Raw genomic sequence first — 18,500 nt, forward strand, 5'->3', positions numbered from 1 at the left:
CATATGACCCAACCTCAAGCGGTTAAAACCCCTAGGTCTTTGTCCTTGCGAGCCAGGATCAGGTGCCATCACATGGCACACTTTGAGTGTGCCTCTTTCACCTGGCTGCCCTGCATCTGCCTTTGGGCGCCACAACTGTGACAGACTGTCAGCCAAAAGCAGATGGAGGGCAGCTAGTTGCATAGGCACACTCAAAGTGTGCCATGTGATTGCACCTGATCCTGGCTCCTTGCCCTTGCACATCAGGGAGCCTGTTGCTTTGGCCATAAGGTATGAAATGCACATCCGAGGTATCGAACTAGTGACGTCCTTCAACATGAATGCCTTAGGCCGACATAGGTAGCCAGATGTTCAGAGCTTTGCAATTGAAATAGGTTAAGAAATAAAATCTCATTTCTTGAAGCTCTGATTTTTTTATTAACTCATTACTTGCAGTTTAGAAACAATTAACCTATCTTTTTTTGTAAGCGAGGCTCATTATGAGCTCAAACTCTGCTCGGCTTCACACAAGAATGAATCAAAACTGGAATAAGTTGCAGTTTATTCGACTCATTTACCAGGCCTAAGTTAAAAAGAAACTGCTAGAATTTACATCATGCTTTAGACTCTGCAATAGATCCCATGAATTTTGAGTCGGATTTCATTGAGAACAAATGTTGGTAAAACAACTAGTCCAGTTTGACCAAGTAGCTTGTTAATTAGAAATCACGTAGTTTTGCCAAACCCCTTGATCAGTATACAATCATACATGTTCATTTATTAAACACCCAAGTTCACAACTGGCAGTATAGTTTATCTATGATACAGTTTTCACAGTTTCATCTCCTGACCAATTATTCTTCATTTTTGGCCCTGTGGGCCCTTCCTCTCCAAGTACTTCTGATGGGAGTTTTCTAAGGACTCTCTCTACTGCACTCCTAAGTTTTGCTGGCAGAAACCTCTCTACATTCTTCAGCTCCACTGCAAAGTCATAGGTAATGGTTGGCCCCCAATGCCTTCTATAGTTCAGCCATGGAGGTTCAACAACATAGTTCACCAAATGCTCACCTGCATAGTGACAAAAAGTTTAATTAAAACGGAAAATATATAGGCGGCAATTAAATTCTCTTGAGAAATTGAAATCTTTTATATTTCTCTCATTTTAAAGCAAAATATAGGGAAAAAATAAATTTAAAATAAACGCTGATTTTTATGAAGGAAAGAGAAAAAACTAAAAAAAATTGTCTTGATATTTACGTTCTTAACAACCAGGCAATTTCGTCCTTGAAAAAAAAAAGAGCCAATATTTGTCACTATTTTCACCTGCAACAACAACATGCCTTTCTCCACAATCCATCTTGAGACCTTTTGCTGTGTCATTTCTTATGCCTATGCCATGGTCACTATCGCCCTGAAGAACAAGGCCTGCCCTTGAGTAACAAGCATGACCATGGAGGGAAGAATAGACCACTGCTTTATTCCCATATTCAAACTCTAGGTCTGGTGCATCAACCCAAGTGCCACCACTGTGCTCTGAAAGGTAGACTTGCCACAATTCCCCAGTAAAATTGCTTATCCTTAGAGTTACATGCTCCCAATCCCCTACATGCTCACCTATCTTGCCTAGAGGAATACTCTTGATTAGCTGCACCTTGGCTCTAGCCGGCCCATTGAAGGGATAAAAGATCCATATAGCAACATCAGTGAAAGTAGCACCTTGCATGGGTTTTATATGCAAGTAACACTCGGCACTTTGTAGATAGCCTTTCTTGACCCTCTCGGCTTCGTTTCGGTCAGTCGGTAAGTCGATCCAGTAAGCACCATCCTCCGAGCCATCTTGCGGGAGGTTCAACCCGGTGGGTTCGATCGATGATCCCATCGGGTTGCCGTTGGTATAAAGAAGAGCCCCATTGGTGAAGAACCAGGACACAGATGAAGGTAGGTAGTCCTCATCAGGATGGAAGTAGATCCAAGGGGAGTAAACTTTCATTATGGCCTCAACTTGGCTAAGGTTTGGCATGTAAGAAAACGAATCTAAGGTCACATTCTTCAAACAACATAAATTGGACAAGTTAGGGTCACCATTCACTTGAACACAAAATGTTCCTACTCTTACCCCAGGGTCACTGGTTCCTCTGTTGGTTGGCCTTAAACTATAAAAACTGACCTCACCCTTGTCCTTGTTTTCCAATATCCAGGTGTCGTGCTCGCATTGGTCGGTAAGGTCAGACCGAACACACCTGATTTCATCAAGAGGTGGCTTCTCCGGTGTGGAGGTGACCACAAGGCCAACGGCCTTGTAACCTTGAGGAGGGATTGGCAACCAGAAGTAGCCATGACCATCTTGTTTTAAATTCAGAGTTTCACTGCTCCAGACCAATGAGAAGTCTACCGGAATTTTGAGAGATCCCGAGCCTTTTCCGGCAAGAACCCATCCAGAAAGCTGCTTGGCATTTGGTTGACAGTAACAACCAAGCATGAAAAATCCAGTTGGTATGTCAACTGGCTTGAAAAAGGTCGCTCCAAGATTATCGACACCCCCTTCATTGCAAGACCATATCTTTGTAAAATTTGAGACTTGGCACACCTCAAGTTCCCCTAGTATTATGCTTCCAGTTGCAAATCCAGTGCCTGTAAATTAGACAATAGTTACAAGAGTAAGAAGTGCGTACAAGAAATGATGCATGAAGTATAAAGCGAGAAGCGACTGTTTAAGAATACCTTGATTGCACGAAACACATGAAGCGTTTAGAAAGCACAAGAGGAAGCAATAATGGAACGAGGTAAATAAAAAGCAACATGAAAAAATAGAGAAAAACTTATTTTTGACTTAAATGCATCTCAAACCTTTGGACAAAAAACACCTATTGTGCATACTCTTACAATTCTTCTAATAAGAAAAGTGCATTTTCCAAAAAAATAGTTTCATATTCGGGGAAGCTGGTTTTAAATAAAGTTTCATCTTTTTGATAGGCAATCTGGGCTTAGGCAGTACAACCATACCATTGGGATTCGAACTTGCAAGGTTTCAACACAAGGTGACGTGCACTCACTGCTCTTATCAGACAAGCTGAGCCCCAGTTGTTTTTTCATAAAGTTTCAAAAGCATGAAAGAAGCGCATCGTTTTATGCTTCTAAAGCCAGCTTCTTAGATTTTCATAAACTTCCAATAACTACCAATCAGACACAAGAATCTATACATAATCAGCACAAGATGAGGAGGAGGAGGAGGCCTGCCAAGTTTGATTTGAGATGCGTACTCACCAGAAGGCCAAGATGGTATTGGAGATGGCAGTTTGAATTTTGAGTTGATTGCTAATTCTTGTGTACTATTTGAAGAAGATGATCCTCCCATTGTCTGCTACAAAGAGATAAGCCCTATAAGAGAAGGAAATTGACAGATGAACATCTTGGTCATGCGCCTACATATTTATATACCAATATACTCATTTCCTTCTTTCTCCATCTCTCAAGTATTTTTCCCTTTCAATTAGTAGAGAGCCCGTTGCGTTAATACCAAGAACGTGCAAAGAGGGAATATTCAGTTAGAAGAAAGGAACAAATGATGGCATTCATAGAAGCAAAATATGACACGTTAAGGCATCTTATGCCAAAAATAATGTACCTGTGTTTTTTTTTTTGAAGGAGGCTCCGTCTACTGTTACGTATTCAGACATGACAAAGTCAAAAAAAAAAAAAAAGAAGTTATTGATGTCAAATAGGGGATGCTTAACTATTCAATAGATCGATCCTTACTTTAACATGATCTCTAAATATCAAAAAAATTTCAGAGTCAACTTCCAAATTGAAAATTTTGATATCCGAAAATTCAATGATTTTTGAGTCGTACACAAATTGCACCTTCTTAGCGCTCGCTCCGGTTGCCCATTGGTTGGAGTGGTGTTTAAAAAAAAAAAAGTATAAAGATGAGGTGCGATCTTGAGCACCCACCACGTGATGACCGGAATGAGAATGGTTTAAGGGTGGAGGACACTATTACGCTCATGATCTACGAGGTTGGTAATAGTCACAACCTGAGCAATCTCTCTCTTTTTTTCTCTTACGTATATTTTCTTGTATTTGTGTGGAGAATGAGAGATCCACATATATCAACCTGGGGCTGGAGTCGTTTTTCATGGTAAAATGCTCCCTCTTTTATCCTATCCAAAATTGTCATTCATGTAATTTATTTCCTTAATTATAATACATTAAATATATTAGATTTATTTTCTATTTATAATATTATGCCTTTGTCAGTTTTCATATGTGCATAAGAGGTGGGCTGACCTCCCATGCACATATAGGATTCCAGTCCATTGAGATACCCTCTCTCAAGATGGTCCTGGATCCCATAATTAAGGAGGATTTACTCTTTCCTTAATTCTGAAACATTTCTTTTATGGCCACTCATTTTTACATCTTCTACCATAGAGCAAGAATTTTAAGCGTGTTTAGTGTCACAAAGCCTACTCCCACTCTTATGGGATTTTTGCATTTGTACACTCACCACCTCATATTTTATTCACGCATATTGTGGACTTTAATATAAGCATCACGGAGATTTTTTTTACACTAAGTAAACTATTCAATCATGATAATTTACACATACTTGAGTCGCATTTGACTCACATGTCATGCAAAGACATCCTCAGTAATTGCTGCCTTCCTCAATAGATCGGCTACCATGTTTGACGAAGGTAAATAACTAACTGAGATTTTATTTTTCTTTATCATGCCATAAACATGTTGATATTTTACCTCAATATGTCTATTCTTAGAGCTATCAACTCTAGAGTTCATCAAGCTTATTGCAACTTTATTATCATAGAATATTTGAATTGGTTTATTCGAGATATCCAATTTCAACTCACTCAAGAAGCCACTAATCCAGACTTCGAAAGTTGCAACTATGTTACAAGCTATATATATTCAGCTTCTTGAGTATGTATTGAAATACAACCATGTTTCTTGCAAGACTAAGAAACATCACCACCTCATAAAGTAAAAATATATCCCGTAGTGTATTTTCCATTATCAATGTTTCTTACAAAGTCAACATCAGAATAACCAATAAGCTTTAACTTTTCTGCTTGGTAACATAACTTAAGTCCCTTAGTTCTCTTAAGATACCTAAAGATTCATTTCACCGCTTTTCATTAAGAAATGTGAGGATTACTTTGGTATTTACTCAATAGACTCGTAACAAAACTAATGTCTGGTCTAGTGTACAACATTGCATACATCATGCTACTAACCGCCTAAGCGTAAGAGACTTCAAATTTTTCTTGTTTATCCTTTGGACAATCATTTTTACTTAATTGCATTCCTTTCACAACTTGGGTTAACTTGACGTTACTATTGTTCATTTTGAATTTCTTCACAATGTAGTCAAGGTATCTTTCTTAACCTAAGTACAATAATCTAGATTGTCTGTCTCTTGTGGTTTTAATTTCAAGCATGTGTGATGCTTCACCCAAGTGTTTATTGTCAAACAGAGAAGATAGTCAAGTCTTGGTTTCGATAACTATTCCCATGTCATTCCCTGCTATGAGAATATCATCAATATATAAGGACAAAATAGTAAACATACTCCCACTCTTTTTGACATATACATAGTTGTCTAACTGGTTTTCTACAAAACTCAATTTAGTAACTACCTTATGAAAGGTCATATACCATTGTTTAGGTGATTGCTTAAGCTCATACATGGATTTCTTCAACCTGTATACCTTTTTCTCTTGATCTTTTATAACAAAGCTTTTTGATTGTTGTATATATATAGTCTTCTTTAGCTCACAATTCAAAAATGTTGTTTTTATATCCATTGTTTGACCTGTACACCTTATGAAAGGTCATATACCATTGTTTGGGTGATTGCTTAAGCTCGTACATGGATTTCTTCAACTTGTACACCTTTTTCTCTTGATTTTCTATAACAAAGCCCTTTGATTGTTGTATATATATAGTCTTCTTTAGCTCACAATTCAAAAATGTTGTTTTTATATTCATTTGATATAATTCAAAGTCAAAGAATGCCACTAAGGCCAATATAATTCAAATGGAAGTAAATTTCACCACTAGAGAGTAAGTTTATTCATAATCGCTGCCTTCACATTGAGTATATCATTTTACAATCAATCTTGCTTTAAATTTGTTATTGGTTCCATCAACTTTATATTTCTTTCTTATGATCCATTTGGAACCAATTGTCTTGCGATCATCAGGCAGTGTTATTGTCATGCCCCAAACTTGAAATCCAAAAATCTAGAAAGTTTTTTTTTTATAATTTTTTTCAAACACAATGAAAGTCTTATCAAATCATTTAAAAACTACCCCCAAACTCACGCACATGATAAATTTAGAATCAAACCATTTGCAATTCAACATATCAAAAAAAATATATTCATTCCATAAATGAAATGTTAGAGTTTACAACCAAAATGATAATGACAGAAGCGGTCTAGTCTAGTCTGTTTCGTTCCAAAACCCTGAAGTCTTTGTGTGCTACGACAATCACCCTCCTACACACATGGATTTGAAAAGCGTAAAATATGGAGCATGAGACCATTACAAGAATGCAATTCAATAGCTCTATTTCTCACCACTATAGGCCTACAATGGCAAGAATTCATGTTGATAAGTCATAAAAAATGGTCTTCGTTGAGTAATAGTGACAACATTTATAACTCATTGTTAAAGGTTAAACCAACACCAATAAAGAATCTTGCCATAACAGGAAATACCAATAACGACGTGAAAATCTTTAACGGCGAGATAGGATATAATAGTGAGATTCTCGGCTTACCATTATAGGCTACCTATAAGTCATAATAGACTATTCTCGCCATTATAGGCTATAACAAAAAGAATTAACTCATCATTATACGATATAACAGGAAGAATTAACTCATTGTTATAGGCTATAATGATGAGACAGAGATCTCGCCTATAATTATGAGACAAGGATCTCGCTGATATAGACTATAAACCTGCAAAAAAAAAGTTTACAACATAGGTGTGCCTGAACAATGCAATTTTGATCTTATGCAGTTTTTGAGAATTTTTAACTTCCCATTTACCATTTAGATATAAAAATGAAACTCTTGCCATTTTGGTAGATTCTACAAGCATTCACATGTCAAAAGGTGAAAAGCTATCAAAATTAGAAGTGGTCTATTCTTAATCAAGTTTTGGTGTTGAAGAGTTATGACACAAAAATTGTATGACAAACAAGCTCAGTCTTTGATAGGATGCACAGTTCGTAGGTGCACCTGATCTGGGCAAGGGTCTTTCAAGATCATCCATAGAATCATATATTGAAGACAAAAACAAAGGAATAAACATATTCATCTTAATCACGCATGATAATAGCCTATGATAACCAAGAAATTGTCATTCTTACTAGAGTACAAAACATGTATATCACACACATCGCATTTGGCTGTATAGATTGCCATGGATGCAATTGTGATTGAAGACAGGCTTGTGGTATCTAGCATGATATACAAGAAAAAGAATACATGGGCAGAGAATTTGGCACATGGCTATGTAGGTTGATGATTTGTCTGTACATAATGACATGGGAAGAAGAAGGCCAATTATATACATAATCTTGATAAACTTTTATCATTCATCGACATCTTTATGAAATTGCAAATGCTACAAACTGCTTAGATTCACAAAATTCGTTAAGGTCTTATTATGCACGACAATATTTAGTAATTGGTTAATGAGACACAATCTTCATTATCTATATTACATTTATGCATAAAGATAATGATAAACCATAAAATACAAACCCTTTAGAACAAGGATAGATTGAAACGGTGCAAACAAAAGGAGGACCTTATTAAAGATGAGAGAGAGAGAATACAAATGGGTGAGAAGCTGTCACTCCATAAAAAAATTCACTTACTAGAATGAAAACTTCCAATAATAATGTGATTGAATTAATGTCAAAAGAATAAATTTACCTATGTATAGTTGCTTGGCTCTTGATAAAATCTAAGGTTGCCTGCCATAGAGTATGCTTCCTAGGCTGCGGGTTAGTCTCTCAAAAAAATAGAGGCTGCCTGACCAACTGAACCATATATGAACACAAACATGTTAGAAACCAATGAATATTCAGCAAACGATATAAAATTATGAAACCAAATCACAGACAACCAAGTGGATTTACCGCTATATCAAGACTCCTAGGTCCATTGTCTGGAAATGTGGCCTTCAACGTAGTGATATTTGACCATTGGATGTCAATTTTGCTCTTAAGACCACCATCAAGAACTAAAAAGTTTGAACAGCTACCAATGATGATATATAAGCAAACTAAGAAAGAACAGCAAGAAACCAAGATATCTACAAGGGTTCTAAGATCACAAACAACTTGTCATGATTTTCTTCAATTGAAAGGGTTTGCATTTACATTCAAACTCATAACTTCATCGTGCTAATCTAAAAAAGACACCAGAAAATTGTTTCAAAGCCTCATTTAAAAGGAAAAATACTTTAAACAAATGCAACCACTTTTATTTGGCATCAGATGAATGATTGATACTAGTAGATATCAACAAAGCCAGATGACGTTATAGTTCAACATTTTCTACATATTCCTACAATGCACAATTACCTAAACTTTTTTAAAGAGAGCAAAGAATAGGTTTTGGTGAAAAACACATAAGGCTAGATTCCACATATTTTCACCTTCAAGCATAAGAAAACTTGTTATGCCATGCAGCATGCTCTTGACATTCTGAAAAAAGGTGCTAGATTAATTTGAAAGTGTCCATCTTGATTTACAATAACAAGAGTGGCAAATTCAACAAGACTAGAGAAACTACCTTCACACAAACAACTCATAGTTTAGTTCTAAGAAATTTGAAAAAACAAACAAAGAGGAAGACATGACTGCATAAATAATAAAAGTATAGAGAAATTTATCATAATCCATGTCATATGCAATATGCACAAAGACATACATACCAAAACCACCATAAATTTCAACTACATTGATAAAAATATTCAATTCTCCATCATCTTACTAAACCAAATAGCAAAGCCATATTTTTAGATTTTCTCATGGTGTACTTTGCTTCTGAAAAGTACTGGACAATGAACAAAACTAACATAAAAGTCCTGGTTTGGACATTTATCCATAGTTAATGGAGTCCAAGAAAAGAAACAAACTATGACTTTAAAAAACCATCTATACTTTTCTATTTTTTTCACAAATATTTACTTGCAGCTACTCCACTGCTGAGAATACACAATTTGTCCATAAGAGCTGTCACAAGGATTTTAGCAGCACATCCAGAGTAAACTATAGTGTACTCACTAAGGCTTGATACTCCACAATAATGGTACACATGCTTCCATTTGTAGAAAACCAAATTTTGTTATCGATATGCATTAGACCTTTCCTTTCCAATCCCAACTGTTGGCGCATGTTGATTAAGGAATATTTGAAGCTACCCTTAGAGCTATCAGCTTCAGAGTTCATTAAGCTTAATGCAGCTTTATTATCACAAAATATTTGAACTGGTTCATTCGAGATATCCAATTTCAACTCACTCAAGAAGCGACCAATTCAGACGTCGAAAGTTGCAGCTATGTTACAAGCTATATATTTAGCTTCTTGAATATGCAATGAAGCATAACCCTATTTCTTGCAAGACCAAGAAACACCACCACTTCACAAAGTAAAAATATATTTGTTTGTGTATTTTCCATTATCAATGTTTCCTATAAAGTCAATATTAGAATAACCAATAAGCTTTAACTTTTTGCTTGATAACATAACTTAAGTCCCTTTGTTCTCTTAAGATACCTTAAAATCCTTTTCATTGCTTTTCAATGAGAAATGTCAGGATTACTTTGGTATCAACCACTTTCTTCTTTCCTTTCTTTCTAAATGCCCTTTTGGATTTAGAACCAAACCAACCTACGTATTTGACCCACTTACCATTAAATGGGTTTCCCAGGGTTTTAATCGATTCAAATCCTACTTGAATTGATTTTCTAGAGTCAATGCTGCTCCAACTCCTATTTAGACTAGATTTCTTGGGTCAAGGTCGTTCCAAGATCCAAACTTACGTAAATACTCATGATTATTTACATTAAAAAAATCATGATTATTACAGTTATGAGTTTATATACTCCATTCTTTTCTATCGAGTTAATTTTATCTTTCATATCTTCAATCTATTCATTGGATTCATGCAAACTAATTGTATTCTGAAAGCTGAGATTATCAATAGTTTCATATAAATCAATAGAGTAACACAGTTTCTCTGCCAAATACATATAGTAATCATCCAAATTGGATGTTGGATGTAGGAACTCTGAACCTTTTATATCTAGTTATACGCTATGGCGACTGCTCGTCATCTACAACTAGCTCTTGATCCTTTGTGCATCATCTTCTTGAGTATCAAATCCCTATTTCTTTTCTTTTAGGAATTCAAATCCCTACTGTCTGTAAGGCTTTTTTCAGAGTTATACAATGTATACCCCTTTGAACCTTCAGGATACTCAACAAAAATATACCTAAGTGTTTTGTTGTCTAACTTATTCCTTATATATCTAAGAATTAGAGCATGTGCAACTGACCCCCACTGCCGTAGGTGAGTCAAATCTGGTTTTCTACTAATCCATAACCCATTTGCTGTTAGCTTAATAGATTTTGAGATGATTATGTTTAAGATATACATGGCAGTACAAATAGCCTCTCTTCAAAATTTCTTTAGAAGGCTCACATGTGCCAACATTGACCGAGTCATATTCATTGATATCTTATTTTGTCTTTCAGCCACACATTTTGCTCAAGAGTATAAGTTATTGTAGTGTCATGGCAAAAGACTTTGAATGTATTAGAGTTGTACTCACCTCCTCTATCAGATCTAATGACCCTTGATATTCTTGCCTAACAACCCTTCTACTTCTTACTTATACGCTAATAAATAACATAACAATCCATCATTCTTACTCATGTAAACCTTAAATCTTTTATCCATGTTGGCGATTTATTTCTTAATGAGAATCATAAAAATAAATTACCAATATTGTAAGATGAGAAAATTCTAATATGAAAGGGTCAACTGTGGCCACATCAAGGTTGTTGTGAGGCTGCTGAGACGAAGACACCGGAATAAACAGCACTGGTGCACGGGTGTGTTCGTAGCTTTTAGAGGCCGGTCAAATACGGCAAGGTAGTAGTGGCACCCTACTTGGGTTTTTCTTCAATTCAGTTCATAAAAAAAATAGTAAAATGGTGTGGTCCAAAGGTTATGTGCAATGTGATTCACACAAAAAGCAAATGCTGCCCCCATTCTCTTAAATGATACCTGTTTGGTTCCGACCATAAGCTCAGAATTGAATATAGTCAAAGAAACAAGGCGGCACATTTTTTTTTTCGTGCAATCCCATTGCACCTAATCCTTGCACATGGACGTGGTAAATTGCAAAATGGTCATCAAATTTGATTTTTAAAAATGATGGTGACATGTAAAGTAGAGGTTGAGCCAGATTGCCGTGCAAGGACACGCATGGTGCTAGCGATACCTTTTGGTTTTATGCAAAATTTCCATTACAACCAAACTTCCTCTCAGCATCAGAATGCCATTCTCTTGTGTTCAGTTGCTGCCAAGCCGCAAGCTTTACATGTTTAATTTCGTAAGGGGTCTTATATGACCAAATCGTATGTATTCCAACTATCTACGTCACTAACATACACCCGACACGTTAGTCGAGTTGGACACGCGAGTTTTTTTGAAAAAAAAAAGATAAGAAGAGGCTAGTTGATTTTTAATCAATAAAACTCTCTCTCTCTCTCTCTCTCTCTCTCTCTCTCTCTATATATATATATATATATATATATATATATATATATATATATATATAAAAGGTTGTCGACAGGTCAGGTTTGGTTCGGATTTAGCTGGACTTGGACCAGATTTTCAGGCATGGTATCGGGTCTGAACCCAGGTCTACTATAAGAGAAACTATACCCGGACCCGATAAGAACAACATGAACCAGACCTGGACCATACTCGGTAAAATAATATTTTTTATCATTTTTACATTGAAAAATTGTGGGTCTTAATTAATTAGAATTCGGGTCGGGCCTGGGTCTGGTATAAAATTTTACAAACTATACCCGGTCCATGTATTAATCAAACCTTTAGGTTCGGACCCGGGTCTTAATTAGGTCTTCTTATTTGTCACCATACCCGAACCGGGTTTGGTCCGAGTCGGGCCGAGGTAAAGCCAACTCGTTGACACCCATACATGTATACCTTTCCCAAAATGCTCTTGATACCTTGATCCTATCCTACCCTAGACACTTTTGGCTTAGCCTAGATTGGATCTAGTTGCCACTTCGAATTGCCTTGGGTGTATCCCAATACTGCTCCATGTAACCTCATCATCTTCATCTATAAAAAAATCTGCATTGACTAAGTTGCTATTGCCGAATTTCCAAAACCCACGATCTTGACTTGCACCTCCTGTATTTGACCATAAGTGGATTATAGTTTTCACAAAATAGATCTTGTGATCCAGTTCAACCCCAGGTTACAAAAATCCAATCCCACGATCCAGTTCAAGCTCCCCATTTACAGAAATGTAAGCCCTAATCGCCGAGGCATGGTCCAGTGTTCGGGGCGAACACCTGTAAAGTATTTGCCCCTTTCAACACGGGGGAGCCGGCATGGGCCCCCCCTTTTTCATACTGGGGGTAACCATACATGAGGCTAAGGGTGTCAGTGTGTCGGGTTGGACCCAGATCTAACCCTTACAAACCATACAGGGTCAGTGTTTGGTGATAAATAAGAAGGTCCGATTAGAATCCCGATCAAACCCAAAGGGTCCAATTAATATATGGAGCCGGTATGGTTTGTGAAATTTCATATCAGACCCAGGCCCGACCCAAGTTTCAACTAAGATCCACAAATTTTCAATGTAAAAAGATAAAAAAATATATATTATTTTATCGGGTATGGTCTAAGTCTGGTTCATATAATCCTTATAAGAACTGGGTATGGTTTCTCTTATGATAGGTCCTTGGGCTACTCGATCTATGCTCGGAGGTTCATGCTCGACTTACAAGTGTGACCATCTAATCAATTTAGAGTTCACCCTGGAATCGGAGACCTAATCGTGCTGGCTCAGCCTGTCGTACTTACGGTTGCCTCTCTTGCTCTCAGGGAGTAGCCCAGTTTGTGCTGAGCAAGGCTTTATCCCTTGATCTCATTAATGCAGTTTGACATTCATGGGAATGGAACCCTGACCACTCGTCTAGTGGCCAAGACCCCCATCGACTGCACCAAACCCCTTGGGGCTCTAGTCAATTTAGAGTTACAACTGAATAAATTGCAATCAAGCTTGTTGCACAACTTATCAATTGGCACAAGCACATGACCTACCGTACCGATAGGCTCACAAGGGGTGACACAAGTTTAACGAATGGGTGTGGAAGAGAGGGTGTTGCGTGTGCACCCTTTCGGGGTCCCCGGGTGTAAGGGGGAGTCGTACACCGCCATACATCAGCCTGCAGGGTGTAACCCCCCCCCCTCCTAGACCCCACTGAGCACCACGCGGCGCTCAGTGGGGACCCAGGAACACGCACTGTAAGGGAACATATAACCTGCCCCGGGTGTGGCAAGCCTAGGCCTAGTACCTACTGCTTGAGACGCCAAGTGGTTAAAGGATGAGACTTGGCTAGTGGTGATTCGATGGTCAAAAGATTTAGCCTACTGCTTGAGTAACCAAGACAAATAAAGGAGAGCTACACCGCATTGGTTAGGGTTACAGTATGATGTAGGCCAATGGAAAGGGAGCTAAGTTGTCTTGGTCAGTTGGGTGTAGAACTAAGCTAGGTCGTTTAGGAGGTTGAGATGGGATAGGCTGGTGAGGTGCCAAACGGTTGACACATTGAGTGAGTCAGCTAAATTAGGATAGGCTCAGTTGAGCTAGGTTAGGGAATTGAAGGCTAGTTGACTAGGTCGGCTGGATAGGCGGGCTAGGTCAGATATAGGAAGGACTCAAGGTGGACTAAGTGGGCTGGGTGCAAAAGGTCAGCCTAAGAAAAAGATGGCTAAGATTGGGGTTAGTAGGGGCGAAATGGGTCAAGCTCGGTGACTAGAAGTGAGAGTATGAGCAAGGCATGATGTGAACAAGGTAGAGAGAACGCAGGTTCGCAGCAGGCTATAGATAAGATCGGATTGTGAGAGTGGTGTATGTGAGTGAGATTGGCTAACAGTAAAGCCTGTGTGACGTGTGGGAGAGTTTTGAGGGAGGGAAAAGAGAGTGCTGAGAGGGAAATTGCGTGGTGCAAGTGTGTGGTGCAGTGGTAAGGAGGAAGAGAGAAGAGAGAAGAGAGATGTGAGACTGTGAGAGAGGGCAAGTTAAGGTCAGTATCCCATTTCAATTGGACTTTGGATATGGTTTGATTCAATGCATACCGTTCTTATCAAAGATGGACCAATACAAAATGAATCACGGATCCAAACCCAACCCATTATAATTATTTTTCCATGCCTGTTTTGCCCTTCCTAATCATGGCCTCTCTTGGCTTTGACTTGAGTTGATTGGATCTTGGGCTACAAAACCATTGTCCAATGGTTTCAAGTTACCTTCTTATTGTTGAGGATGCTAGAACACACACTGTGGGCCCAATGCCAAGTCCAGATTCATCTCAAGTTTCCTATTGTGACATGATATCTAGAAGAAGCCAAGAATTCGTTTAGAGCTCAAGGTTTCTAATAACAGAAGACTTGACGATCAAGAAAGATGATCAAATCGGAAAGATAGAAGATACAACTTGGAGGCCAAGTTAATTTACTATTAGAAACTTGTCTAATTGACTTATTTCTGTATTTTGCAACTTACGTGTATCCTTTTGTATTTTAGAAAGTTATATAATGAAGATCTCTCTCTCACACACAATAGGTAACATGAGAGAGAAACAAGTCTTATCATGGACGTAGGCTAGAGTGTAACCGGACCACGTAAATCATGTGATTGCTTCGCTATGCGTGCGTGTGATCTCTCTAAATACTTTACATGGTATCAAAGCCTTCACCAAATTTTTGTTCTTTGATTTGTATCTGATCTTCCATTGAGAGTTTGAGTAATGGCTTCATCAAGTTTGTTGTTAATATCACCTATTTCTATCATTCAATGGAATGCTTTCTAGAGTTTTTTCTCAATTAAATCGGATTTCACCAACTACCTCTTATGGAAGTCACAGATTGAGTCTGGATCAATCAAGATTTTATCAAATACATTGATGGGGACAACCTTTCCTCCAAGCGTGGCGGTGGTTCAAGGAGATAATGTGGAGAATCATAAGAGAAACACATTGTGTATAACACGTTGGTGAAGAGATATCGTCACATACCTGTCCCTGCCATGGCGTTTATGCGAGAGACGGGCGATCTCCTTAGCCAAACTGCTCCTGTCGATGAGTACATGCCTTCAAGTTGTGGGTGAGCAGAGACCGATCTCTGTAAGCCTTCAATTTCACACACAGCCACTGCCCATCATGTGGTGTATATATAGGTATCCAAAGGATACTTCCGAAGGGTCACCATACATCATACCAAAAGGTATGATGTATGAGAAGAGGCACTTCCGAAGGGTCACCATGCATCATACCAAAAGGTATGATGTATGGGAAGAGGCACTTACGAAGGGACACCTTGTTTCCCAACATTCTCCCACTTGACCCGAGTATGTGAAAGTTCATGTGGATAGGTCTTAAGTCCACTTTATCAGTCCAAATTTTGTTGTTATTCTAAACTCTTAAATTTTATGAGCAAACTTGATGCATAACCAACAAAAGAAAGAAAGAGAGAATCATATCTTTATTACCAAAAATGTGATCACATAAAAGTCAGTGTACATGATTGCAGGATTTCAAACAAGCTCATCCTCTTAACATGTTCGGCATATAATCCCGAGGCCAAACCCTTAGTAAGAGGATCAACTACCATTTCCTTAGTCCCAATGTTATCAATATACACCAAAAGATTCTTTGTCCTCTCCTTTACAACAAAATACTTCAACTCCATATGCTTACAAGATGTAGTACTTTTGTTGTTATTGGAGAAGGATACAGCGGCTTCATTATCACAGAATACTCTTAGTGGTCTTTCAATGGATTCAACCACCTGAAGTCCTGAGATGAAGTTTCGCAACCAAATGGCCTGTGAAGTTGTCTCAAATAGAGCTATGAACTCAGCCACCATGGTGTGGGCAGCAGTAGTGGACTGCTTCCCACTCCTCCAAGAAATCGCACCACCGGCTAGCAGAAAAATGTATTCTATGGTAGACTTTCTACTGTCAGGACAACCTCCCAGATCTGCATCTGAATAGCCAATAACCTCAAGGTGGTCTGCCTTTCTGTAGGTTAACATATAACTCTTTGTCCCTTGCAGATAGCGCATGACTTTCTTAGCAGCCTTCCAGTGAGCAAGACCAGGATTCGACTAAAATCTGCCAAGGACCCCGACTGCAAATGATATGTCAGGGTGAGTGCATGTCTGAGTGTACTGCAAGCTGCCGACCACTGATGCATATGGTATCATAGTCATCTGTCCTTTTTTTTCTTGAGTCTGTGGGCAATCTTTAAGGCTCAATTTATCTCCTTTTAATATGGGTGTCGTAGTAGGAGCACAATGCTCCATCCCATATCTTTTGAGAATTTTATCAATATAAGCTTTCTGAGAGATACCTAGTACACCTTTAGACCTATCTCGACGGATCTCAATGCCGAGAACATAGGCAGCCTCTCCCAAATCTTTCATTTCAAAATGGAAGGATAGAAATTGTTTGGTTTCTGTCAGCATATCCTTATTGTTGGTTGCAAGTAATATATCATCCACATAAAGTACCAGAATTATGAACTTACTCCCACTTGTCTTGAGGTATACACATCGATCAACGATGTTTTCTGTGAATCCAAAGGTCAATATGACTTTGGTGAACTTCATATACCATTGACGGGAGGCATGTTTAAGTCCATATATTGACTTTTTTAACTTGCAAACCAAATGGTCTGACTTATCTTTGTAAAAACCTAGAGGTTGTTCCATGTATACATCTTCACTTAATTCACCATTTAGGAAAGTTGTTTTTACATCCATTTGGTGTAACTCTAGATCAAAATGAGCTACTAGGGCAAAAAGAATCCTCATTGACTCTTTTGTCGAGACAGGAGAAAATGTCTCATTGTAGTCAATGCCCTCCATTTGAGTGAAACCTTTAGCAACCAACCTTGCCTTATACTTTTCGATATTGCCTTTAGAGTCTCTTTTGGCCTTGAAGACCCACTTGCACCCTACGGGCTTGACTCCTCTAGGCAATTCGACAAGGTCCCATACTTAGTTTTTGGTCATAGAGTCTAGTTCTTCTTTCATGGCATCTATCCAAGATGAAGATTGCTCACACTCAACAACTTCCTTAAAAGAAGATGGATCTTTAATATCTATGAAATCATTAAGCTCCTGTAGATACACCACATAATCTGGATGAATAGCAGATCTTTTAATTCTTGTGGATCTCCTGACAGGTGAACTAACTTGATCAACCTGTGGATGCTCTTCAACATGATCCACAAATGGTTCTTCTTGAGTTGGTGTATTATTAACAGAATCAACTTATGTTTCACCATTTGAATGAATAATGAAAGGAAGCTTTAAATTTTCAGGTGGAGTAACTTTATCCTGAATTTTCTCAAAAGAGAGGTTTTGCAATGCATTTATACCAACAGAACCATCTTCTAAAAATCTAGCTTTATCCGTTTCTGCTATTTGTGGCGTATGAAAGGGACAATAAAACCTGAAACCTTTTGACCTTTTAGGATAACCAATGAAGAAACCACTGATTGTCCTGGGGTCAAAAGCTTTAATGTGGGGATTATATAATTTTGCTTCTGCAAGAAAACCCCATATGTGCATGTAACTTAGACATGGTTTCCTACCTGTCCACAACTCATAAGGTGTTGTTGAGACAACCTTAGTAGGGACCTTGTTTAAGACATGTACAGTTGTTCGCAGAGCTTCACCCCACAGGGTGATGGAAAGGGTTGAATAATTCAGCATTGCACATATCATTTCTTTAAGCGTACGATTTCTTCTTTCAGCTACACCATTCTGGTATGCACTTCTCAGCATGGTGTACTGAGGGACTATTCCTTCTTCCTTAAGAAATCGTGCTAATGGTCCTTCCCGTTGACCCATCTCAGTGAAACGCCCATAGTACTCACCAACTCGATCTGATCTAACTATTTTTATTATGTCCCCTGTTTGTTTCTCTACTTCTTTCTTGAAGTCTTTGAAAACATTATAGACTTCAGACTTTTCAAATAATAAGTAGAGATACATGTATCGAGAGTAATCATCAATGAAGGTGACAAAGTACCTTTCTTCTGTATAACAAGGAGAGAAGGGTCCACATACATCCGTATGAACAATTTCCAACTTGTGGTTGCTCCTTTTGGAACCTTTCTTGTATGTGTTGGTTTG

At 38.1% G+C, this 18,500-nt stretch overlaps 1 protein-coding gene across 1 annotated transcript; it reads right to left on the reverse strand.

The window, feature by feature from the left end:
* Positions 1–615: 615 nt before the first annotated feature.
* Positions 616–3,408, reverse strand: LOC149815913 (hypothetical protein At1g04090-like). The gene is made up of 3 exons (XM_089990057.1): positions 3,244–3,408; positions 1,303–2,610; positions 616–1,047 (listed from the first exon to the last, which is right to left on the reverse strand). The coding sequence occupies exons 1-3, from the start codon at positions 3,332–3,334 to the stop codon at positions 797–799; spliced, it is 1,650 nt and encodes a 549-aa protein (XP_089846183.1). The 5' UTR covers positions 3,335–3,408; the 3' UTR covers positions 616–796.
* Between the last annotated feature and the right edge of the window lie 15,092 nt (positions 3,409–18,500).

Source organism: Nuphar pumila, chromosome 15, assembly GCF_984573655.1.
Source record: "Nuphar pumila chromosome 15, dmNupPumi1.hap1.1, whole genome shotgun sequence".
Lineage (NCBI taxonomy): Eukaryota > Viridiplantae > Streptophyta > Magnoliopsida > Nymphaeales > Nymphaeaceae > Nuphar > Nuphar pumila.

Bases quoted from the DNA above. Each gene is read 5' to 3' on its own strand.
- LOC149815913 (XM_089990057.1), bottom strand. From the start codon at position 3,334: ATGGGAGGATCATCTTCTTCAAATAGTACACAAGAATTAGCAATCAAC. The intron at 2,611-3,243 runs GTGAGTACGCAT...TCTAATTTACAG, and splicing joins AATACCATCTTGGCCTTCTG to GCACTGGATTTGCAACTGGA. The intron at 1,048-1,302 runs GTGAAAATAGTG...GTCACTATGCAG, and splicing joins AAGGCATGTTGTTGTTGCAG to GTGAGCATTTGGTGAACTAT.